Source organism: Falco rusticolus, chromosome 3 (genome assembly GCF_015220075.1).
Source record: "Falco rusticolus isolate bFalRus1 chromosome 3, bFalRus1.pri, whole genome shotgun sequence".
NCBI classification, from domain to species: domain Eukaryota; kingdom Metazoa; phylum Chordata; class Aves; order Falconiformes; family Falconidae; genus Falco; species Falco rusticolus.
Genome location: NC_051189.1, coordinates 43,224,774 through 43,250,149, shown reverse-complemented (window position 1 = coordinate 43,250,149; position 25,376 = coordinate 43,224,774). Strand labels below are relative to the sequence as shown.

The window sequence follows — 25,376 nt, the reverse complement described above, 5'->3', positions numbered from 1 at the left end:
GGGTGCCCCAGGGAGGGGGCGCGGCGCCCTTCCCCGCGGTGCCATTCCCCGCGCCCGTGCGGAGCGGCCCCACGCACGCCGCTCGCTGCCGGGCCCGTGGGGCTGGCTGCGCCCCCCCGCCTCCTCCCGACCCCCCAAGGCTTGGAGCCGCCCCTCGCTCCGTGGGTCCCCCGCCCTGCCCCAAACCCGACGGCTGGGGGGGGGGTGGTGGTGCGGCGGCCCCCCAGGGCTGCTCGCCCTGCGCCGGGCCCGGACCTGGGGGGCTCGGCCTCGCCGGCTCCCCCCTCCCCTTGGGCGGCCCGGGCCGGCGCCGGGTGTCCGCGGAGCCGCCTCTCCCAACGGCAGCACCGCAGGCGGGGGAAGGGGATAAATATTTTCTGCTCCACTTCCCATCAAAAAAGATTAATCAGAACCTGTAACTTTTCAGGAAACATAACTGTAAAGTGCCACGGAGCTGTGGGAAGGCAGCCCAGAGAGGGTGGGCAGATCAGCCCCCAGGCGCAAGGAGAAGCGTCTCTCAGCATTTACTAGACAAAGGCTGGGTGCGTCTAATTATGATTATTAAAACAATTTCCATGACGATGTCTAATATTATGTTAATTTGAAAACAACTGTGTATGAAAACTGTCGACTATAATACCTAAATTCATTTAATGAAACACATCGTTAAGGCAATTAAACCTCCTGGATGTGATTAAGGAACATAATTACGACACTGTTCTGCGCCATAATTGGGTGTCTTTAATCAAGGGGTAAAGTGATCAGCAACACAGCCATTAGTTTGTATTGTTCTGTCTCTGCTGTCCATCATTCTGATTAGGAATTAACCACCGCCACCAGCTTGGCGTGGTGCGTGCGTGCGTGTGTGTGTGTGTGTGTGTGAATGTGTGTTCGTGCATGTAACACCGCAGGACACGGTTGCTGCAATATTTACCGCTTAGTGTCTCCGGCTACCGAGCAGGCTTCCCGCAGAGGTTCCCCTGGAAGGCGCGGGCGCTGCTCGGCTGTGCCTGGGCGTGGGACGGGGGAAGGCAAGCGAGGTCCCAGCAACCTCCTGGAGCTGCTGGGACCTGGGCTGGGGGGCAGAGCTGTGGGAGGCCCGCGCTCAGCCTCCCGGCTCCCGTGGGAAGGGGCCCGAGGCGCGGGAGGCGGGTGCGGGCCCGGCCGGGATGGCTCCCTGCCCCTTCGGAGAAGCCAGGGCGGCCGCTGCCGTCGGTGTCAGACGGAGCGGTTTCTCCGTTCACCTCTCGTCTGCCTCTGCTTCGGAGCGCCGGGAAAGCGGCATGAAAACGCTTTCACTCCTGGCTGCCGCCCGACTTTGGGCTCTCTTGCTTCCTCCTGGCTTGCTCTGGAGGGAGCAGCGGGGTCTCCGCCGGGCAGAGGTGCTGTCACTCGCGGCCCCTCGCTCCTGTCCCTCTGCCCCTCGCAGCCCCGCCGGGAAGCGGCGCGAAGCCGCTGGGCCGGTCCCTGGGCAGGTCTCGCCAACGCGAGCGCCGTGTTGTGCCGGGGGTGGGGGGAGGAGAGAGGCTCCCCCGCCCCTCTTAACGCTTGATAGATCGCTTAACCAGAAATGAACGTGTCCCCCTTCCAAAGCGCCTCTTCCCCGTTTCCAGCCACCCCATCGCACCGGGATCTCCCCCTGCCTCCTCCGCAGGCTCCCGCTGCCCCCGCCGCTCAGCCCGGCTCCCTTACCCCGGCCCCTGGCCCCTTACCCCGGCTCGGAGCCTGAAATTGTCCCAGCATGAGTGACATTGGCTTTCCTAATGTAATGACTTATGAAAGATATAATCATGTGTTAAATTGAATCCTCCGCTTAACTGTTAATGGTGTGCTCTGGGCACATTTACGTATTAGATGCTATGGTAACTAATTACCACTAGAAGAAGGGATAATACACTTTCCAGACTTTGACAAATAATTATGAGTGTTCACATCCCTGCTAGCAGCAGTTGCAGCGGATCTGCTGGAATGAGTAAGTGAATAAATGAATGGGTAAGTGAACTTGTGTGCATGGAGGGGACTAGATAATGAATAGTGGTCAAGTGAGTTTTCTTATTAAAACCTTTAATGAAAATGTGATTTAGGGTGGAAGGGGGAAAAAAGTGCGACGCTGCCTCTAAACGTAATTAAATCGCGTAATATAAACATCAGAAACATAAATAAGTTTGTTTTTAATTAAAACACGGCAAAGTAAATTATCCACGTGCTCGGAAACTTTACAGCAATTAACACTGGTTTTTTGTTTGGCTTTTTTTGCTGCGGTGGTGGCGGTGGCGGCGAAGGGGGGTTGCTGGGGGGGTAAAATAAACGAGCCAGGACTCCGCGCTTCTCCCCGCCATCGGTCGTAACTGACCGCACCCGCTGCCAACAGGCCGGAGGGGTCCTCGGGCTTTGCTCGGGGGGCGGGACAGCTTCTGGCCGGAGCGGGACAAAACTTCGGGGAAGTCGCGCAGGTCTCGGCCCCGGCCCCGGCCCCGGCGAGCGGCCCGATCCCCGGAGCCCACCGGAGGCTTCGTGCCGGCCCCTTGCGCAGTAGGCGCTTGGCTCAGGCAGGCGCCGCAGGGGTTAAGCCGCTCCTGCCCGCCGCCCCGCTGCCAGCCCGGCCCGGGCAGCAGCGGAGGCGGGAGCCGCTGCCGGCACCGGGACACGGCGTGGCCGCCCCGGGCCTGGCTCGGGGACCGCAGCAGACGGCCACGCCGCGGAAAGGGGACCTGCTAAGTGAGCAGGGAGCTGCGGCCAGCCTCAGGTCCCCGTGGTCACTCATCAGCTCGGTGTCAGCCGGCGCCCCCCTTCCTCGGCGTGCGCCCGAGGGGCCTTTGCTCTGGTGTGGCTGGTTCTGCAGCCTCGGGAAGGGTTAAATCCTTCCCCAAGCCCCTAGTTGCCCTTGTCCTCTCGAGCTGATTCCGAGACGTGTAATAAAATACGAAGCAAATTTATGGTCTGTTTCAAGCACTTTATTGCTGTATTTTTAAATTCATATATGCACATACAAGAACTATGATCTGTGAATAATTTGAAATGCTATAGGAAAATGATGCATTTTAGATCAAACATAACCGTTTTCTTACATAATTGTCTCGGATTAAAATAAAAAGAAAGATACATTTCAAACAGAGACAAAGCTGAAAATCTAATGACAGCCATAAACTGCTAGACAGCCATAAATTAACATCTTCATCAAACACTGAAGGGATCAGTGCTTATCTAAATCAACAATTATTTCTTCCGAGAAGTTGCAGAACAGATTGCCCGTCTAATACTATTTTTAAATCCTCATAATTTAGGATTAGGGGCGAACAATCGCCTTTCCGGAGTAAACCTCCTCTCCACCAGCCGAAGTCCTCCAAACTCACCTAACACCCAGCCCGGTCCCCTAAGAACCTCCTCGGGAGTCCTGTCCCCTCTTCCCCCTCCAGCATCCCTGGAAGCACGGGTTGCTTGTGGGATGGGGCGGCAGGAGTCTCTCCTCACCCCTCCCCTCCCCACCCCTTCCCACTTGATTTTTGTAGGGGGTCGGGGGAGCTGGGAGCCAAACCGGCGCCGGGAGCCCGGCGGGCTGCGGGAAGCGCGCAGGGAGGCGGGCGGCCCCCCCCCGCCGCGGGACGGGACACGGTGGGGCGGCATCCCGGCTCGCGGCCATCCCGCAGCGGCGGCAGACCCCGTGCCTCCATCCATCCCTGCATCCATCCCTGCACCCGTCCCAGCATCCGTCCCGAGCACAACTCGCGCCCGTCCGCTTTCCAGGCTCAGCGCTTTAGCGACGCGGCACTTCTCTCAGCTGCAGCTACCTGCCATGCCGATTTCGCGAGAGGCTGCTGCAAAGATTTCATTTTTAGAAGGCAACTGAAAAATACGCGGAGAAGATAGCCGATTCGCTGGCTCACGAGATGGAAATCAGACGGGGAAAGACTTGCTGCCTGTAGGAGGTTAGCGACTAAACTATTTGGAAGAAAGAGGTAGTTGGAAAGATGAACTGATAGGAAAGAAGTCACTGTCAAAAGTCATCACGGAGTGTTTACTTACTGTTTTTTACCCTCCCTGTAGCCAGAACCCAGACTTTATTCAACTTTGCTGTACTTAATAGCTGCTGGCTGGGGGGAAACACACACACCCAAACCAACACATCAGTGTCAAAATCTGTTTAACAAAATCTTGCAAGATAGAATCCTGCAAGGCTCTGAGCAGGAACAGCTGAAGCTTAGGCTTCTTTTGATTATTTATTTTGGTGTAAATAGTTTTGAAGACAAGCACATTTCTGCTATTACAAATGATGTATTCACACAGCCTCAGTACCCACGATCCCAGGCAAGCCTGACACATAGGATAGGCTGTGCAGACACCGTACTGGCTTATACGAGGATAAAGATGCCACTACAGTTTAATTATTTGCTTTCAAGTGCAAGTGGAACATTTTCTATTTTGTATGTGCTTCTATATATGCAGTAACCATTCCTTCATACTTATTATTATTTATAAACATAGATATTAACTTAAGGATCACAATACTTTCTTCAGGGTAGTTTTAAGGGGTGCTTTTGTAATGAGATCATTTTTCTGCTATGTTGTGGGTATCGGGGCACGACTAGCCCGGGTACATAGGCTCGTTTAAGTAATAGGCAGGAAAACACTTTCTATGGTCTGCCAGTTAAAATAGCTCTATTCATATGGATTAAGCATATGTTATGCATAAATTAATGTCTTGAATAATTTTAAAACACAATATAATATAAGTAACACCAAGAAAGCACTTAATGTCAAACCAAGTATTAGATAAAATACATTGTTAGGTCTTAATAATCCGGCCCCCCTCATCCCCTGCTCCCAATTATCTTTCAGACCATCACGGAAAGCTCACTCAGAAATGCGCCTTTATAAACTTCAGTAACTTCTAATATAATCTGGAGTTAAAGCAATTGCACAGTTACAAACACATTTATCAAAACCAGAAAAATGCTGCAGGTCTACCTTCTCTAGGACATATCTTCCACAGCCCTCGCAGACATACCTGACAAGCATTTCTGCATGAAAGAATGAAGAAACACTGATGTCTTTAGGGTACAATCTTCATATTAAATATCTACTTGAAGAACTCGGTAGCTACAGTGATACCTAGAAAAGTCAAGTTGTGCTTTGCTGGCACAGTGCTGTATATTGTAACAATTTTCCTTCATTTCCCCTTTTAAAATGAATGATCTGAGAGGACAGAATATTTTACACTAGGTAGTACATCTTGTACTACACAGAGGTTTGCAAAAGGAAAAGCCTAGGAGCTGTATTTGGGAATCACTGGTGAACTGCAGATCTTTACATTAATTTTGAATGATGTCCTAACAATGTCAGAAGTACCCTTTTTTTCCCCTCATCTGATAAGAACTGGCTTAAGTTTGATGGGGGGTAAACCAGACTTGATAATTTCCTAAATACAAAGGAGTCGCTCCACGCCAGTGCTGAATTAGAGGCTTTTTCTTCCTTACAGAAATACCTTTCAAGATCAAGGAACAGAAAAATGCGGTATGCTGAAGATTAATTGTAAAAATTAAAGCAATAGCTGTGAATCTGCGAGAGAAGTGTAAATGTAAGCTGGAAAAAATACCATAGACAGTCATTCAATATTAAAATAGATATATTCATTTTTATTGTGTCCTTGAAATACAAAATTCACTTAAGATGTTAGATTACTAAAATAATGAAGTTTCAATTTTCTTGCTCAGAAAATCACAATATACCTTATTCGATCTAAAAGTCCTAATGATGGATATTAACTATTAAAGGAGAACCTAACCATTGCTCAGCTGTATACGAAAAGTCAGTTTGCACAATTAAGAGCAATTCACAATCTTTTGAATGTCAGAAAGTTCAGTAACAATGAAATAGAAGATCATTTATAATTCTATAAGAGAAATTCACAGACCAGTAGTTATTCATAAAAATAGCAATGCCAAAAATAGTGACATGCAACTGGCTTAAAAGCATAAACTAAAGAACAACTCTTACACGGTTTTACATTAGCACATTAGGACACATTGGCAGAGATGTGAAAGTCTAATTTGCAAACAGGTACACACAGACTTTTAAATAATGTAAGAGTTTAAAAAGTTAACAGCAGCTTATAGCTGTACTGAGTGCCAGCAAGAAAATGGAGAACATACAATCTGTAAATTAAAATAAGAATAACAGAAAAATCACATTTTAGCGTTCACATGGGTTCATGATGAATTCACTTTTCTTCTCAGGTGCTATAAAGGGCCATACTGACTCAATAAACCTATTTATATGAGAAAAAAAGGAGATTTTTTCCTTTTTTTTAAATAGCAGAAGAGATTACCAAAATGGTCACAGACAGCGACAACTCACAGTCGGAGGCTGGTACTGACCGGCTGAGTCACATCTCACTCTGATCAGTGACCACACCATTTCACTAGAGGAACAGCAGACAAATTCAAGGGGCACATGTGTGCTCCTCCTGGCTGACCCTGTGCCTGCCGGGTCTGTGAGTGAGACAAGCAGGCCTGGCAGACCTCCCTGCTGAGGTGGAGAGGAGGAATGAAGAAGCACAAGGTCCGACTGCCTCTCACCACTCACTCCTGAAGCACCACCAGCACCTGAATGCTTGCAAACAGCACTGCAAATGTTTCTGCTCAGATGATTTTGGCATCTTCGTGCCCTGGTGACAGACACCAAGAGCTGGTCGCTCCTGGGTTCTGTGGCACAGGAGGTCAGCAAAAACCTTATTGTGCCCTACGTCATGAAACATGCTTTCCTCAGCACAGCACGTTGTGGCCAGCTTGGCTCCAGCTGGGGCCTCCAGGGATGGTGCACCCTCATCCCGTTGTGCTGCTATGGCTTATTGACCTGGAGCACCTACACTGTGGGCCTTCCACTCCCTGCTTGACAGAGACCGAGTCACTCCCGGTCAGATCGGATGCTGACTTTTAATAAGTCACCTCCTCAGCTGCAGAGTATGTGGACTAGAAGGGCTTAACATTTCCTCCGCCCTGCTCTAGCTCTCGTGACTTTACGTGGGGGTGAGGCTTACCTCCTCTGCAGCTGGGGTATGCTAGGGTAGTGATGCATTGCTTACCAGCAAAACTAATCTACAATGAGCATGGGTTACCAGGGACACAGTTCCAGGAAAAACTGGGCAGGCCCTGCTTGACATTTGATTATTTTGGTCCCTGAGCAAAAAGAGCAACTAACTTTTACCCCAGCAAAATGCTGGCCTCTTGCATGGTGCAAGGGGTCCTCTCCAACCCCGATGCAAGGCCTCCAGGTGCCTTCACAGAGGTTTCCTGCAACTCCTAGAAGAGATTCTGACCCGTGTCTTTTTTTTTTTTTAAATAGAAGCATGCCCTCCAGATTTAATTCACTATTTTGGAGACAATCTAGCTCTTCTTTTAATTTCAGAATAGATACTACACAAACTGATCAGCAATTAATCTGAAATTACTAATGATTTGCATGTACTTTTGGCACAGTCCTATTATGTCCTACCAATTTATGCAGCAGCCTGTAATATTATAATTCAAAATTCTAAAAATAAATATAATCATAAAAAAACCCTCCTCTGTTTAAAACAAATACCTACTGTTATTTTTGCAGTTGCTTCAGGTTTGTTTCAAAGTTGGATGCCAAAGAAAGATCTATCATAACTGTGGCATAAGAAATTTTACAGCTTACATTTAAGCAATAATGGAATACAGTCAACAGTGTAATGATAGCAACATTTCCTCTCTCAATAAACCAGGCTCTAATGTCCAAACTGGATTGTGAGCTATGGCTGAGTTTAGAACAGCTCCTACAGAGTAACTACAGGAGTGAGTAACTTCAGTACAAGAATCTCTCCATAAAAACAAATTTTATTCTGAGTCACAAAGCAATAATCAGCTTTTGCTGTTGATTAAATGTTGAAGCAAAGTTAAAGCATTTAATCAACTGCACAGCCCATTTAATGTAGGTGTACTCTAACGCTGTAGACATTATTGATATTATATATTAAGAGAAAATGTTTAATACATCTCACAAACCCACAATTTTCTCCTTGGAGGATTTGGAATGTGGCTGTGCCAATCTCTGAAAGCCTTTCTACTGAGGCTTATTTAGGGTATGTGCTTTACATGAATAACTAAACAGGGTTCTACATGAATATCAATAAATAATTCTAATCCTTAGTATGTATGTAGCAGGTTCCATTCATAGACCATCAAGTGCTTTAGAGATGAGCAAAATTCCTGATATTAAAAGACACATGCTGGGATATCCCAGAGAGATGTTTTCTGGGAACACAAGGCAAGGCCCACAGACATGGCTACTCTCCCATCACAATTATCCTCTTGGCAACTTCAGACTGGACAGCCATGAAAATCCTCATCAGTTTCTGAAGCGACGGCTGGGAAGAGAGACAGGGTCTAAAAATCTCAAATTCTACGCACTAGGAAATTAATTTCTGAAACAGGAGCTGATCACTCAGTGAAGCAGGCTGGGCAGCCAGTATACAGATAAACTTCTGTGGCTGGCTAGGCTTTTCACTTGCTCAGATTTTGGCCCCAGGGAAAAACTCATTTTCCAATTTGTAAACGGACAAGTCTGTTTCCAAGCACAGGTCACACTACCCTGCCTAGGCATAACTTCGGCACAGAAAAACACTATTAAAGAAGCCCTCTTCTTTTGCCTTTTTGGAGAAATGAATAAGCACAGGAAATGGTCAAAAAACCCACACAGACGTGTTACCAGGAAAGCAGTGAGACAACAGAAGGTAATTTTTGAGACGATAGAATCATTTCAAACAGGCTCATATATTTTCTCCCTGAAGAATATACTTTTTTGGCTCAAAAGCCAAAACAGATAATTTAGGCTTGATCCAGAGCCTATAATCAACAGAACCTCCCTTCTGACTTTAAATGACTGCAGGAAAATATCACAGATCTTAATTTCTTTGCACTGCATTGAAAAAAAGAAAAAGAAAAAAAAGAAGAAAAGCAAAGCATTCACCCTCAGTACATAAAACAGAAGTCAGAAATGTGTTGGCAGCAAGACATTCTTGCAAATCATCTCCCATCACCCTGCACGGCTTCCATCACATCTCCCAAATAAGGGCTAAGACACTCAAGACCATGAAGGGAACACAGTGAATAAAAAGTTAGAATAATAATTACTAAAAATTCTTTCACCCCCCTAGAATAAAGTTCCCCCTTTCCTGCTGTTATGTTTGTATGAGCAGATGCAGAGATGCCTTCAGATGGTGGGTGTACGGGACCTCCCAATCTAACAAGGGGGAACCCTTGTGACAGAGAGGTGCTGAGCCCATTTCCCACATAAATGGCTTGGATTCAGCTTGATGTCACCCTCACTGTAAATCCTACTCAACTCCTGGCCAAGAGTATGGGGGTCCACCTTGTAGGGACGTTGGGCTACTTACGTGGCCAAACTCTTGTCATCTCACCTCACTACTCACAACTCAGGCAGGACAAATTGAGGTGGCATATCGCTGCATCTGATATCTACCTCCAACCCAAGGGCTTTTCTCCTTCGAAACAAAAAAGGAGGGAGGTAAAAGCAGAGAGGGAAAAGTAAATGTTTCCAAAAATACAAAGCTGAGTGATGAAACAAGAGAAAACATGGAGATTAGTAGAAGGCATATAGGCAGCCGCTCACTTTCTTAAGGACCTTAGCTTGTAACGAAAGGCAATATCAACGTCTGGCAGGAGGATACCAAGGCCCATACGACTGTTATCAAGTCTGACAGCTTTGTTTTCCACTAGTTCTACATCAAAACGAGCCAATAGCAAGAAAATAAACATTTTCATCTCATTCATTGCGAGGAACCTCCCTGGACACATGCTGATCCCAGAGCCAAAGGGCATTAGGAAATACTTCAGTTTCCTTCCTGCCTTGTAGAACGTGGTTTTCTTCTTGCCATTCTCTATGTATCGATCGAACTTGTACTCCTGAAAATAAAAGAGAGCAAGCGTGATATCTAAGAAGGCAGTTACATGAGTTGCTTTGTTTGCACAACAGTAACACTTCTGAAACCCAGTAAATAAGATAAAGAGGAAGACAAGGAGCTGACAGCTTCTCCTTTTTAGTTGGTTCCCTCGAGTTTCATTAACTCACATTATCTTCTCTGCAAAGAACGCTCCTTAAATCCACTTACTTAGCTTAGCCCTTTTATATGAAGCTCCTTCAACTTCCACATCTCATCCACTGAGTGTCTGGCCTATATTGATTGTAATTAGATTTTGACCGCTTTGTAGCAGGGACAATGAACCTTAGTGGAAGGACAATTTTCTTGTAGAGCATCATACGCATTCAGTGTGGTATATACATCATGAATAAGGATAATCTGCCAAATTCTGCAAATGCCTATGAATAAATTAATGCACTGCACCAATCTTGCTCTTGCAAGCTAGAGCAAAATCCATCCTTCTTTTGCACCCAGTGGTGCATATTATTCAAAAACCAGACCTGATGCTTTGCAGTTCCTTTTCCCTTCAGTTAGAGATGGTTGCTGCTCAATTTGCTACATCTTACCTTTGAATGTTTTGCTTTGGAAGCTGTGTGCAAAGCAGGACAACCACCAGTCACTGACCATTAGAAAGAGGATGCTTTCAAGTAAGGCTTGAGGTTGCACTTGTAACCTACATTCTGTAAATTGAACATCTTTCTGACTATTTTCCAGTAGCAGGATCCCTGTTTAGAGATAATTCATGTTTTTGAATGGAGGAGATCTGGCATCCTTACTCAGTCAACGGCAAATTAACCACTTACAAAATCCTCCTGCATGCTTTGAATAAAAATGACAGACACTTCTTGCTTATGGTCACTCATTAGCATTTGTCCTGCTTTGCATACATCTGCTATAGCAGCAGCCATTTGGAGCTGGCTGGGAACAAGTCAGTCAGACAGAAACCAACCTCAACTGATTAAAAAAACCCCACATCACAATGAAAAATACACTGATACCGATCTGCCCATTAGATTAAAGGCTCTGAAAACCATGTACTGCAGGTCTTGCTGTCAAGAAAAAAACAAGTGTCAGGGGAGGTGGTCTATGAGAAAGGGAACAAGTAAAAGGTGCTCTGGAGGGGATGTAACTTCGGTTGCTGAAGAATGGAAGCTTGTTTCTCTAAATGGCAGAGGCCTGGATTTTCCACAAAGATAAAAGTGATTATATGTGTGTTTCAATGGACAAGTAATTCTTTTCAGTCTCTTTGAACATCCCAGCAAAAAAGAAGCATACCTTTTTTTTTTTTTTTTTTTCTTTTTACCGTGCTAAGTTATTGCTTCATTTGAAGCACAGTAACAAATGAAAGCCCAGAATACCACTTCTTCCTTAAAAAAGATTCACTTTTATATCCTGCTGCTCCAAAAAAGCACTGCTAAGTATGAACTGTAATAGCTTAAAAAACCAACCCAACCCAACCCAGAGCTCTTCACTTTGTTGGAACATTTCCACAAGGTGGACTCCTGGCGTCTGGAGCAATTAAGAACTGTGGTATTGAACATAAGACATACTGGGTTAAACCTTATGCTTTCTTTGTCATTTTAAGAGCCATCTGAGACTTGTAATTGCTTTTAACAAAAAATAAATTGGTGTCTAAGAAATTGGGAAAGCAGAAAACAAGTGTGAGACAGGAATGGCGCCAGTGACAGTGACATCAAAGGCAGGCTTGTGCTGCAAAAGCCCCTTGGGTTGGATAGTGTTTCCTTAAAAGCTAGTTCAGTGGCTAAATAAACACTAATTTTTGACAATCAAGGAACTTTCAGCCATGCACAAGGCCTCCTTGGAAGAAACGGGGTGGCTGATGGCCAGGAAAAGTGAAGACACTGAGCAACAACAGGTGATGAAGTTCTGCATGGACAGCCTGCTAAGAGTATTATGAAAACTGAGCAATCTCCTGTGATTGATATAAGTCTCTCCCTGTTATGTCTTGTATTTAGCTTTGTTTGGGAAGCCACTATGTAGGGTTTCCTGATGTTTCACTCTATGGGATTTACAGAGTTTATTTACTGAGCTCTATAACTAGCTGAATTAGGTTTTAGGGGTTCACTTACCCACTTTACAGAAAATGGACTCATTTACTTAGAGATTGATGAGTGGTGGAAGAGGTCAACAATACATACACTACACTTATACAATACGGTGCCAAAGCAGAAGATAGTTTGAACTTAAATTTATGTATCCAGGAGAAAAGCATTGCTACAAAATTATCTCGTCAAGCTGCCTGTTTTCCTAGGAAAGTTTTCCCTAAATACTTGACAAGCTCAAGACTGCACCTTTCAAAAAAATTCATTTTCCATCTCTATCTGATCCTCAGTAGTTATTGTTGAAAGCACACTGCATATTTTAAGAACCAAACAGAACAGTGATTTCCCCACTTTTCGAGAGGGCCCATGTGCTGAAATCAATGTACTGCAATGTGTGGATTGCTCATTCACTATCAAAAGGATAAAATATATGAACTAAAGCTGTACTGTGAAAGCTGAGCAGAGCTGATACTAAGCAGATATATTCAAGCAATGGAAATATGGTAATATATTCCGGCAATTATTGGATAAGGGAGGGGATCAGTTTCGACGCTGATGCTTTTGGTCTAGGACCTAAACAACAGATGGACTTTTGACAAATCAATAAACGTTCTCCAAAATAAAGTGTTAAGAATAAAATGAGAAAAAGCTTATTTGTTAGTTGTTACTTTTTAAGGATAGAAATACTAATCAACTATTTGCCAATATATGGATTATTTTTTAAAACCCTAATTTTCTCAGTGGGCTTTGTCTCCAGTTTTGTGTGAGGACAGCCAGCAGAGCCCTCCTGGATGTCACTTCCATTTGCACGGGTCCAGTGTTCATCCCAGTAACTATATCTTACTTCTGCTAACTATGACACGCTCCACACCTCCTCTCACTGAGGCTGGTGGAGTTCCCGCACATTGAGATGCTGTCCCACACCAACAAGGCACTTGAATCTAATCTTTCCACTGCAGTCTCATATTCTTACACTCCTGAGAGAGCCTCAGGGAGCAATGCCTCTAATGTGGGTTTTCTATAAACATGTACAAAAATCCAGTTCCCTTCTTCTTTGGCTCAAATGCCAAGGATGGAAATCAGCACGGCTGAGAGACAGACATTTGCTTAGGAAAATGGGGATGAGGAATGGATCGAGCGCTTGCCTCTCAGGCAGCAGAGCCATTTAACAGCCTCAGCATGCACTCTCACTCTTCCTCTGTGGCATCCTGGGCTGGGGACAGTAATCCAGGGGAGCAACCTAGCCAAGATGAGGACTATTCAATTTGCATGCAGGTGGTGAACTTCTGAAGCTGTATTAAGGCTGAGGCAGGGTGGATTAATTTCGAGTCTTTGATATTCATTAACTCAAGCGTCAGAGAAAAATACAAGGAGATGACACAATTACCCTCCGAGCTTCACTGCAGAGCAACAGCTTTACAGTCTCGGGTTCACAACACTCTACTAATTGATCAAGAAGGGGTGAATCCCTACGAAGGGAGGTGAAAAAGCATAAGGCTCAAGTAAGACACTGCTATTATAGGACTTCAGAGAGTCAATGATGCTTTGCGGGCACTTAGCTAAATGGCCCACATTATTTGCTATTTAAACCACCTTCTATTATTCAGCCCTCCTTGGGTATCAAATGATCCACTGCCAAACAAAACCCACATTTAGCCTAAAGTTTATGGTAGTCAATGTGCAATTGTCAATTCCTTTGAAAGCAGTGCAGTCAGTCTCATCACCATATTTCTCTCTTCAGGCCATGAATCCTTTGACCTGTAGGGCCCTAGAAAATACATCTGAAAGTAGGGAGATTTGTTCCACAAGAAGGAACAGCAGTAAAAAAACCAAAAAAACAAAAAAACAACCCACAGATCACAAAAGGCTTGGCTGCTCTGATGTGCCTGGAGTAGGATGAGTAGCACCAGCTGAATGTTTACCTTAGGATCTTCATAGACCTCAGGGTCCATGTGCAAAATCTGCGGGTAAAGGGCTATCCAGTCTCCTTTCCTCAAACCGACTTCTTGATTCCCTTCAAGCTTGAGAACAAAATCCTCCTGGCTGATGCGAATGTTCATGGAGGATGAGCACATTCGTAAACTCTCGTTTAAGGCACTCTCTGCGATTAAACAAAAGTGGAGGGGGGGGGAAGTGTCAGAAATATGGGAGATGACTGGAAGTTATACATGGCTACAGCTGCTGAATCTCGACAGGTTTAGTAGGGCAGGCTAAAGGAAAAAAAAAGGAAAAAAAATCACAAACCAAAGCAAACATAAAGCAGAGACCAGGAGGAGGCAATAAACAATACCGCAGGGCGGGGGGGGGCAGCCATGATGCTGAACCTCCCGATGTGATTCTCACTGATGTTGCTGAGAAATTTCGCTGGCTTGTAGGCAGCACTGAGTTTTGGGTGGAAAGACATTATTCAGGCATCATGTTGAAAACAATGCTATCAAAAGACATGAATACATTACACATTTACATGTATTTTGGAGGTCGCAAGCAAATACCAGCAAAAGCATCCATGGAGCTGTTTAGCTTGCCTTTTGAAAGCTGTTGGATGTAATGGCAGGACTGGCTATACGTTGGAAAAATAATTTTTCTTGTTAATTCCATAATCATCCTGAGGATTTAAAAATTTATTTATTTTCTTTTCAGTGACCCACGCTGCCAAATGATAGTGTCTGTTATGGTCAGAGTGAATGAAAGCAATGCATTATTTTCCTGGTAATTTTAAGAGAGAAAGACACTTTTAATTGGCCAAGAGAAAACAAACCATAGTCCTTTCAGGCTTAGGAAAAGCAAGATTTCTGTCTCCACCACCACATCCTGGAAGGCTCCAGAAGCTGAATGTCCTTGCTTTCCCAGTGGCCTTCACCTTTTGCTCCTAGCACGACAGATTTTATGGCTAATTTCCGGCAATTTATCCTGGCAGTTTGAGGAGGAATTCCTTTGGGAATAATATGCATAATTTGCATAAATCATTCTGATAGCATGTATATCAGCATGTAGCTCCTGTCTAGGGCTGCATCTCTCACTTTGTAATCAAAACTGACTATTTTTCCACCAGCATGTATGGGCACTGTTATATGTGACTTGCTTCCTTCTAATCATCAGTGTGAAAAATAGCCTAAAATAGGGTTTCATTTGCACATAATAATCCATTTGTGTCTGCATCTATGTTCTGTGATATCAAATAAGCCTTCTGTAAGTGTTCACCAAGGCACTGTAACTGCTGCACCCAAAAGGTTAGTTTATTAGAGACAGTAGCTACCCAGTGTGGATGCCTCTGAAAAAAAATAATAACAAACGCTCTTTCACTAAAAATTAAATCTGGTGCAGCATGCATAGGAAATAAAGTGGCCCTGGATGCTTTCTTGCAGGAGGTTTTTCCTTAAGCATGCATTTGTCTAAAGAAATGAGGCTGCGGTCAGCTTTGTGTGGTCAGCACTGTGATTCAATGTGACGTACAGTGAGTCTGTGCATATTCTTTTGGACTGCCTTCGTTACTATAATCAGGCAGAGTCAAATCGGCTTGTTGGTGACGAAGCCAGAAAAGAACCCTGGTTCCAGAAGATGGCCTCTACTGCAGATAGCCACAAGGCACCTGACACGATAGATTTCAGCTGGCAGCGCTCTGGCAACAAAACTTTACGCAGTACAAAGAAAGGGTCCAGCCTCTGCTCCCAGACTGTCCTCAACCCGCAGAAAATGAAGCTGGTAACTCCACACCGGTCCACCATTTGGAAACAGTGGTGACATATGTAGCAACAGCAGAAATCAAATGAGGAAGAGGGAAGGAGGGGGGGGAAAAATTATTAAAGCACTGCTGCAAAATAGCAGGTTTACGTTTTACCGCCCAAGCGATGCAGTCACATCCTATCGGTGGACATCCTCCCAGAAAGCGTGGCAGTCCCTGCCCGCTGCCGGATCCCAAATGACAATTGGGCAGCATATCTTATACAGAAGTTAATCACAATAATGGAGCACAAAGTGTGGCTTAGCGGTCAGATCGTAAATGACAAATCTGTTTTACCTTCCAGTACCAGTTATGTGTGGAAGGCGAGCTTGGCTCTTGCTCTGAGCGATCATGCCGATAATCATTAGATGACAAAAGTAATGAGTCACATTATGATCAACAAAGGAGAATGGAGCTTATGTGGCTTTGCAGGCTCACATTAAAAAAATAGACAGTCAGCTTTCCACAAATGCTGGAGCTATACATTGAGAGGAATGACAACTGCACAATAAAACTGCAGCCTTTACTTGCAGTTGTCATAGTTCAGCAGACACCAGCCATCGCCGCTGACAGACCAGCTGGGTAGCTTGGGAGGCCTTCCATTCTGCACCGTGAGGTACAGTAAATTATCCAGCACGGTAGAGCAACATCTGTTTCTGTGCTTGTGCCGAACAAACAAGGCAATTTAAAGCATACCAAGGGATAACCAAGCAGCAAATGAACATGACCCTCATTTTTTTCCCCCCTTCTTACACACATGAGATGCTAAACTTCACTGTGCAAGCGCTACATAAAGAAGCCAGGCTGTTGTTTGATAAGGTGTTGTCAGAGAGATTTTACATATTTTCTAGAGGGGGTTGGGGGTGGGGGGGAGAGAGATATATCTCATAGTATTGTTATTCTTAGAATCCTCCCACTTCTCTCTTCGTTTCTCTTATACTAAAGCTAGCACTCAGCTTCCAATTCATTCTAGATATTTTTTTAAAAACTGTTTCAATATACTTATAAATATTCAGTCTTTAAACCCTAATTTGCTATACTTAGTTCACATGCCTTCAAGCATTTGTCTTCCAATTTCCACTGAATAAATGCGTACTAATGAGAAATAGAGCAAGCTGCTGAGGCAAAGCTGGGTGACTTGAGACTGGCCTGCCACCAGCTTGTGATAGGCAGGCAAATTGAGTTAAAATGAAAAGTCTTGTCAGCTGAAATACAACATGGTAGCCAAACAGCAAGCTGTCAATCATCCAGCCAAAACAAGGGACTGCAGGTAATAAAAGGTCATTGCGAATCATAAGTGCATTTGGCTTTCGTAGGCAAGTTAATTTTAATTAAACATGATATCTATCTGTAAATGTTTTATAAAACTTATTGTGCATAATGGATTGTTAATTTTACACTAACACATAGCAGGTAATAGGGTACTATAATTATTAGAGTGTATTGTAGGAAAATAGCTATCGAGTATGCAAATATTTGGGGGGGGGGGTCATTTACCCACAGGCATCACGGTGTGCCAACAAAAACGATAATCCGAAACAAGTACATTTGCATCTTACTAAGAACTAAATGGTTCTGCCCAGCCCATTCCAGGAAAATATATTCATTTCTCTCAATCCAACCAATGATTTCATAGCTTAGCGTTTGTGTTATGACTATGCACTCTGTCTTAGCTGTTTTTGGGTTCCTACCCTTTCTTGTGTATGAAACAATTTTTCAAGCTGTGCTCTTTTCGCAGGAAATATCTGGGATTCAGCTATGACCTGGGGCAAGAATACTTCACCATATAAATGAATGGACTAATATTAAACAAACGAACTGACTAAACATGCCTAGCATTAAACATGCACTAAGTATATCTCTGCTTTACCCTTCGCATTTCCATTATAACCATAAAAACCAACAGACCATTCTCATATGTCGTTTACCATATTAGAACTCTGTTGTGAGCCGTAAGGACTATTAATATATGTTACTCTGTGCACACAAATCCGTACATTTGTGTTTTGGGAAAAGTCTTACATAGACAAAACCAAGTGTGCTGCCCCAGAAATGTCATGAGAAAAAATAATCAGGGCCAAAATTTGCTAGTTTTGCTGTAGGTTGAAATTTTGGGTGGGTTTTTTTCATTTTTTTAATTAAAAAAATAACATACCTGTGCTTTGAATTTAGAAGTCAATCAGGCCATGTTGTGCTCTAGACCATGTATCTGACCATGACAACAACATTGCTTGCAGAGAAAGGCTTTTTAGCAATTCTTGCTTGTTCTCCATAGCATGAGGAGTCCAAAAAAAGGCTCTTGTTATAGTAGGCCAAAAAGAGGACGGAGAATCAGAGCGCTTAAAACAGGAGAATGAGATGACAAGGTGATGAACATACAAGAATCCCACCTTGTCTGCCTTACTCAAGAGCAGGGACACAAATCTTGATTTCCTATGCTCTGGGTTGGCACAGGGGAGTGGGAAGAGGAAAAGCTCTGTCTCAGAGGTTGGGGTCAGCGAGCTGCAAGGGCGAAGGCAGTACTGGCTCCCAGCCTTCCCGCAACATGCGGATTTTTGGTGCACAAGCAATGCAAACTGGGACCTTTGTCCCTCCTACACATTTATTATCAAAACATCCCTTTCCCCTTTCAATCAAGCGTGACTTTAATTCTCTTATGGTACACATTTTTTTTCTGTATTATTATTTTATAGGACAGTATCCGGCCCTTTATGACTTAAGGGCCAGGAAGAACTGAAATCTAGGTTCTGTTCATATCACATTATGTTTAACTTGATTATAAAATTTAACAAAAGCTTTACAAGAATATTATGAAACAAGATGTGGCACATTCAACACATAAATTGAACCAAGGTTCTTCAAGATTTTAAGGAGCAGCAAAAGAATGACACAATTAATTTTCTAAACTGTTCATACCATTTTGCACCAGATGGTTTTAGTGAAGTATGTATTTTTATTTTCCTATTCCTACACTTCTGGGGTACCTTTTTTTGTGTGTCCTTATTTTTCTTTGCCATTATCATCTCAGTCTCCAAATACAAAATAAACGCTCTCTTGATCTTCTTGACGCTTTGTAGCTTTCCTCTTCTCTTATTTTTTGGTGGATGCTAACTCTGATGTGATGTAGTTTTACTGTGTTCCTTAAAAGTACATTACTTACTTAGAATGCTGTGTTATTCTTCAGAAGTGTCCCTGTCACTCAATACCTCCCTTATTTCAAAAGCCCTCTCCATCAGTTAAGAGAGAAATCTGCACCAAAACAGCCATGACTCCAGATGAAACCCACTGACTAGACTCACACTATATAAGATTAACATTAATGCTCTAACAAAAAGTAACTGGATCAAACTCAATTTTATATTTGTACTATAAGAAACAAATCAAATTTGAAGACAGATTCCTGAGACATGCGACATTGGATGGTCCTGGAGAATGGCAGCTATTGCTTAGATCCAAACCGTGCACAGATACTGCACTGCTCTACCACCCTCTCTTGACACAGCTTCATTTAAGAGTGGGACATCAGTTCAGGCCATGAGCTACCAAGACACACAGACATGAGCTACCAAAATCTATAGATTATGAGCTCAGCTTTAACAAGGGACTGTTTCTGATGTTTAAAAAGAGAGGAATATTGAACCTCTCAGCTTTTATTCAGCTGTTGCCTACCCTACTAACACTATGTATGGAGCCTTTCAGATGCTTCAAGGTTAGGTTCCTACCTGCTACACCCCCTCTCCTCCCTTGGGCTAACTTTAGCATTTATCTTGCCAGCGCCTGTACACTAGCAAATGAAATGAAACCATCAGCTGATGCTCTGAAAGCCTATCCAGCTCCTGGATCAAACAAATTCCAGTACAGGCAAGGGTCTTCCTCTGAACCCCTGATCCAGAACTGGAATATCTGTATCTCCCTCAAAGCTCTCTATTTTGAATCAAGGTACTTTTCTTCAATACTGAAAACACCATTTCTGCTCTGCAAAGCTTCACCTTCTCATATTTTGATTGGAGGCATTCGCTCAACTGAAGCCCGCTTTAGAAGTCTTTTTGTTTTGTTAAGGAGACAGAAAGAAAGAAACTGCTTGTGAAAAAAATTACATTTGCAGTTTAAATACATTATCCTGCTTTAATTTCAGAAAAGGGTCTTTCTTGGCAGTACCATATAGAAGTATTTGAAATGCATTAACACTTCGGCAGATGCTCAGAATCAAACAACTTAATAGGCATCAACTTTTTTTCAAATAATTGCAAAGCTTTGATTTAGCCTTTTGCATACCTTGCATAGTTAATTACCTAGGCTTTAGTGTTTACATGCAATGAGAGTATCTACAGCTATAAACTACATAATTTATAATTGATGTAAATGGGTGTTATTATGTCAATTAGGCAGCTGTGTCCTCCACCTTCTCAGTAAACAGAAATGAGTGATAAAGTGAGTTTGCTGGGAGAGCCCTTCTTTTCTTCCTAACAGATAAAAATAAATTACCTAGGTAGACCAGGTTGTCCAATTGTTCTCTGGTGAGGTGGATGTTATACGTGGGCCCTCTCTTTTGACCTGTTGAGTGCAGCAAATGGTCAATCTCGTCACGCACTGCTGCAAGAGCTTTTGGGTGCCGCAGAAGATAATACATGGCCCAGAATGTAGCTGGAATCGTGTTTCCCACAGAGGCCCACAGGAAGGCAAAATGATGTGCTGGGAGAAAATAAGTGAAAAGGAAGATTAATAGCGTTTATTACACTGATTAGATTTGCAGTGTGCTAATTAAAAGATGTTAGGACACAGACCCAGCCAAGGATCAGTGAATGCTAATGAGGACCAATAGGCTTCTGAAGTCTAATTTTCTGCTTAATGAGAATAGTTTGAAATGTAATGTCGGGGGGGTGTGTGCGTGTGGGGTGGGGGGAATAAGGGGAGGAAATGCAGCTCAGTTATAATCTTTCTCATTATCACCATTAAGTATCTTGTTTTACCACCTCAGCACAAAAAAAAAAATCAATTATCATAGAGGGTTGTTTCAGAGTAAAACATTTTATCATTAGCCAATTAGAAAGAACATAAAAAAATTTCAAGGTCGCCATTTTGCCTTTTTATTTCAAAGGTCTATAGTAAATTATTTTATTTTAGACAAGCAATCATTCATAAGTTTCCTACCTGCTTTGTCATAATCTCCAAGCAGCTCATATTTCTCAAATATATCTTGTCTGGCTTGGACCACTTTTGACCCTCCCAGCCATTTTGTCATGTTCTGAAGTAAAAAATGATGTATAAGCTCCTTCCGAACCTTCTTGGTAGCTCCTAGCAACTCAATTGGTATGTTTGCAGCTAAATAGGGAAAGCTGGCATCAAACTTGATAAATTTGTCTCTGATTTCACTAATAACTTTGTGGCCATCTGCAGCAGGAACTCTTCCATATAGTGTTATAAAACTGGCTTCAAACATTACAGAGCAGCAGAATTTGTACATTTTTTCTGTTTCCCAATCTGTTGCTTGTGAGCATTTCCATTCAAATATATCCTGGAGATTTTTCATCATGTGGTCAGAAATGATATCCAAAGGCTTGCCTTGTAGATACTGGTAGATTCTGTGCAGGTTTTCCTTGAGATCGGGGAATTTTCCTTTTGACAAAGCTGGGTAGTCAAAAGTTTTGGAAGCCATTTTATCAGCGAATTCATGAAATTCAAGTTGCTTGCTATTTCGGATGACATAGACATACTGAAATGGGTCCATGATAAAGGTAATATATCTACCTGAATAGAAGAAAAGAAAAAAAAATAGACATGAACTTTAATAATCTGGTGACACTTTCAGAAGTAATGACTGAAAATAAGCCATTGCCTGGAAAAAAAGCATCCAGAAAATCCCCAAAGAAATTTGCAAAGAAATAAAAAAATAAAGAAAAAAGAAAAAATGAAGAGGTAACAAGTTTTATTTAGATTCCCTTTGTCAGGATGCAGATTCCACCTGTGTATACTTTTATAGCTCTTCTAAAATCAGCATGAAGCCATTTCCATGTAGACTGATCAACTGGTTTTGCCAACAGTAGGGTGTGATCTCTGTAGTTGTGGCACTCTGAAATAAATCATTTATTACTCTGGTATAATACGAAAATACAATCTAAAGTCATAGCAGCATTTGAAAATTGTGGGGTTTTACCAGCAGAAAGGGAGAAACACGCACATTTCACCTGCATGGAAGGAAGTGAATGATGATGGCTGAAATGGAAAATACACCACCTAGGCAGCTTTTCTTCAAGCAGATGACACAGAAACCCCAAAACCTGCCAGTTATGGCTTTAACTGCACACTGCAACCCCCCAACATTTAAAGTCTCTCTTACAACTGTTTTTCTCCCCCCTGAAGTTTTGCTAACTTCTCGTTAAGAATGTGCTTAGTATCCGTAAAACGACTACCTTAGGATCTGATTTTGAAGCCACAGCTTACAATGGAGCAGGCTACCATTTTTAACATGGGTGCCATTTTGGGATGCACACTGTCTTAGTGCTATCATCCACTGTGTCAGTGTACCGACAACTTCCTACCTTTCCCAAGGAACTTAGCGAGGTCAAACAGCTGAACCTTCAGCTGCTTGTACAGAGGGACAGGACAGCATCATCTGATGCTTTTTCAAGCTGCCCCTGCCAGAAAAGTCCTGCGATTTCTCCCCGATCTTTAAGTCCACTACTAAAGAAAAGCGTTTTGGTGAACTATTATGAAACAAAATGCTAATGGCCCCGAAGTTTGATTAAAACTTAACTCTTTATAGATGGTTCCCATGTTAAGTCTAAATTTAGATTTCCCGATCCTTAACTTGAATGGAGAGGGGCATTAGGGAAAAAGCGTACCCATTAAAATGTACACATCCTCTGTGAAATATCCCAGTTACAAACTCAGGAAAACAGTAAAGACTCCAGCACTTAACAGACTAATTCTGTCTCACTAAAGGGACAAATCTCCTTTGGTTTTAATGGGAACACTACACACTTAACTGAGGACCAAATTTGGCTCTGTGACAGATGTCCTGAGATAATGTAGTCACTACCACTAAAAATGTCAACAAGTATCCATGGTTACCATATAGTTATATTTGAATTATCATAGTTACTCCATATTCTGACTTATATATACACACAGTGCTCTATGGTAAATCTGGATGTGCTCTGGACTTCCTCTGAAATTACCAGCTGCCATAATTTTCCTCCCAATTACATCCACTGCAATCCCAGTGACCCAGTAAGGAAACGTATGGGATAAATAGTGACAGAATTTGACCTCCTTTTTTTGTCAACAGTGTATGAAGTAGAAAGTACAGTTTGCTTTACTGTAACATAAACAACCAGAGACATAATTAATTTTTAAAGAATAAATATATCAAGAAACTGGCATGAAAAAGAGATCCTGAAATCACAGTCCTCTTTTCTGATCATTTCTTCCTTCCCAGACCACAGAATATGACAGGAATTTTTAGTCTCAGCCTCTCCAGGATCTTTGTTAAGAGTCCTAGGATTGCTCTCCCTTTCCACCTTTCACCCACCTTCATGATCTTTATTGAGGCCACCATCTTTGCTATAAAAGCTTGGAAAGAATGCCCATTGGAGCAATTATTAATAAATAGATCTGGAGTGTTATTAACCCTAAAGATGAAAGCTGGCTTCCTAACTTTGCATTTACAGGGTAAACAATTTAAGTTAAGATTTTTAATTAATATTAATTTAAACCATCTGTCCACCATCTGCTTATTTCTGATGCAAAATATGAGTTTCTTTGTGATCTTTAATCAGACACTTAGCAAACGCACATCAATTCTTATAATTTTTAAGTAAGAAAATGATTTTCAGCAAATGAGTTTTCAGACAAACAAACTATTTTAGCAATAATTTTAAACCAAAGCTCACTCAACACTAGCACATACTTTGGAAAAAAAAAATCTCTGAGAGAAGCAGAGTATTACAGATCCTGATTTTTATTATTCTCATCAGGTTCCTGGTAGCAAAAAGTAAGTATGTACCAAAAAATAATTCATTTTGTAGAACCAGTTCAGGCTCCAGACCACATCACTGGAAGTCACCAATATATATAAACACATAAACCAAAATACTTTTGTTACTGCATGTAGTAAAGGTCTATATAGTGAAATAAGTGGAACCCCTCTATAACAAAGGCAGCTTGTTTATATACCTCACTGAGAATCTAATTTTAGATCTCTTAATGAGAAAAAGACTAAAATCTAGGGCTAATTAATAGTAGTTAGAAAGTTGTTGTGAGTGTGGGTTTGGGAGCTTTTAGCAGTTACAGTCCTACTCACACACAGATGCACTACACGGCTACACTGGTTACCCCAGCCTCTTCCACCCAGGAACAGATTGCTAATTACAAAACCGTGCCCCAACACCTCCTCTACCCTGAGCAGCAAACATCCAAACAGGAACAACCGTCCTCATCTCAAGTTATGATTTTAAATTTTGGAAGTGTCAATATGGTCCTTAATCTTGCTTTTTAAATTCTGTCTTTGTCCCCAATGAGGTCTCTTCCCTCTGACTGTCCCTGATGGTGTCAGAGACCAACAAATGCCAATCTTTCCTAAAGTCTCCAGCTTGTATTTGGCATTTTAAAATGCAGCTTCCCCCCTCCCCTCCCATGTCTTTCCATTGCAACTAATGCCAAGAACTATCTCTTAAAAGTAGTCTTTTCCGAAACCGAAACAAATTTTGATGCTCATAAATTTCCATCAGGGTATCGGTAAATGCCAGATGAGCCAAAAGTGGAGGCATACCACACGCTCCACAAATCAGGAAGCCTTAAATATTGAAGATATTTATGTAGAAACCACTGGGGACCAACCCTTTCCTTGTTGAATTGTTAAAAAAATCCTTCAACACTAAAAACTAAGTAGAAATGTCCATACAGAAATGCCACACTCCACATCCCAATAGTTTAAATCCCTGAGCTATTTTACTTAGTACCATAGAAACATGACAAAGTAAGAGATGTATCCTTGTTTCTGTAAAAAGTCCTCTGAATTTTTAAAAGATATGGCTACAGAGAATTCTTACATCCCCATCCAATCCTTCAGTCTGCATTACACTCCTGCTGCAAATAGCCTGGTTATCTCCATTTAGTTTCTACAGTCTCCTAGAAATAAAAGATTGATGTGGAAAATATGAAAATTGTCAACTTTGGTAAATCTGAGCACAGAAGCCAGTATTTGTATGATAGTTAAGAAATTACTCTAATAATGCATTCTGGAGCTTTTTAATGCTAATGATGAAAGACAAGTATTTCAGATGGCATCTAATGATGGATGTTATTTCGGTAATGCTTGCAGCAGGCTTCAGCTTCATAAGGAGTTAATGTAAATTACCTTTTGCCTAAGAGAGAAAAATGTGATATGTTACTGTAGGTGTACCATGATTTAAAAGAAAAGAATGACTTCGCAGCAGTATTCGAAAAGGCAAGTGTGCTTAGTAAAAAACCCTCAGATTATTTTATTGAAAGTTGAGTTAGTCTCAGAGAGAGTGTTGAAAAGTTCAGTATCATTCCTAATAACTTGTCAGGAAAAGGAGACAAGGTTTAATCCCGAGAAACAATGACAAAACTGTTTCAAGTTCTTTAAGGTCTTACCTAGCCGTCTGCC

General features: G+C 42.6%; 1 protein-coding gene across 3 annotated transcripts in view; it reads right to left on the bottom strand.

Moving 5' to 3' along the window:
• Positions 1 to 5,605: 5,605 nt before the first annotated feature.
• Positions 5,606 to 25,376, bottom strand: part of LOC119144252 (cytochrome P450 7B1) — a 126,282-nt gene continuing 106,511 nt past the window's right edge. For all 3 annotated transcript variants that reach the window (XM_037379339.1, XM_037379343.1, XM_037379342.1), the window contains exons 3-6: positions 20,897 to 21,493; positions 20,231 to 20,437; positions 13,947 to 14,125; positions 5,606 to 9,944 (exon numbers count right to left, since the gene is read on the bottom strand). In XM_037379339.1, coding sequence (XP_037235236.1) covers positions 9,648 to 9,944; positions 13,947 to 14,125; positions 20,231 to 20,437; positions 20,897 to 21,493 — 1,280 coding nt within the window. In that variant the 3' untranslated portion in view covers positions 5,606 to 9,647. The remainder of the gene's footprint in view (positions 9,945 to 13,946; positions 14,126 to 20,230; positions 20,438 to 20,896; positions 21,494 to 25,376) is intronic.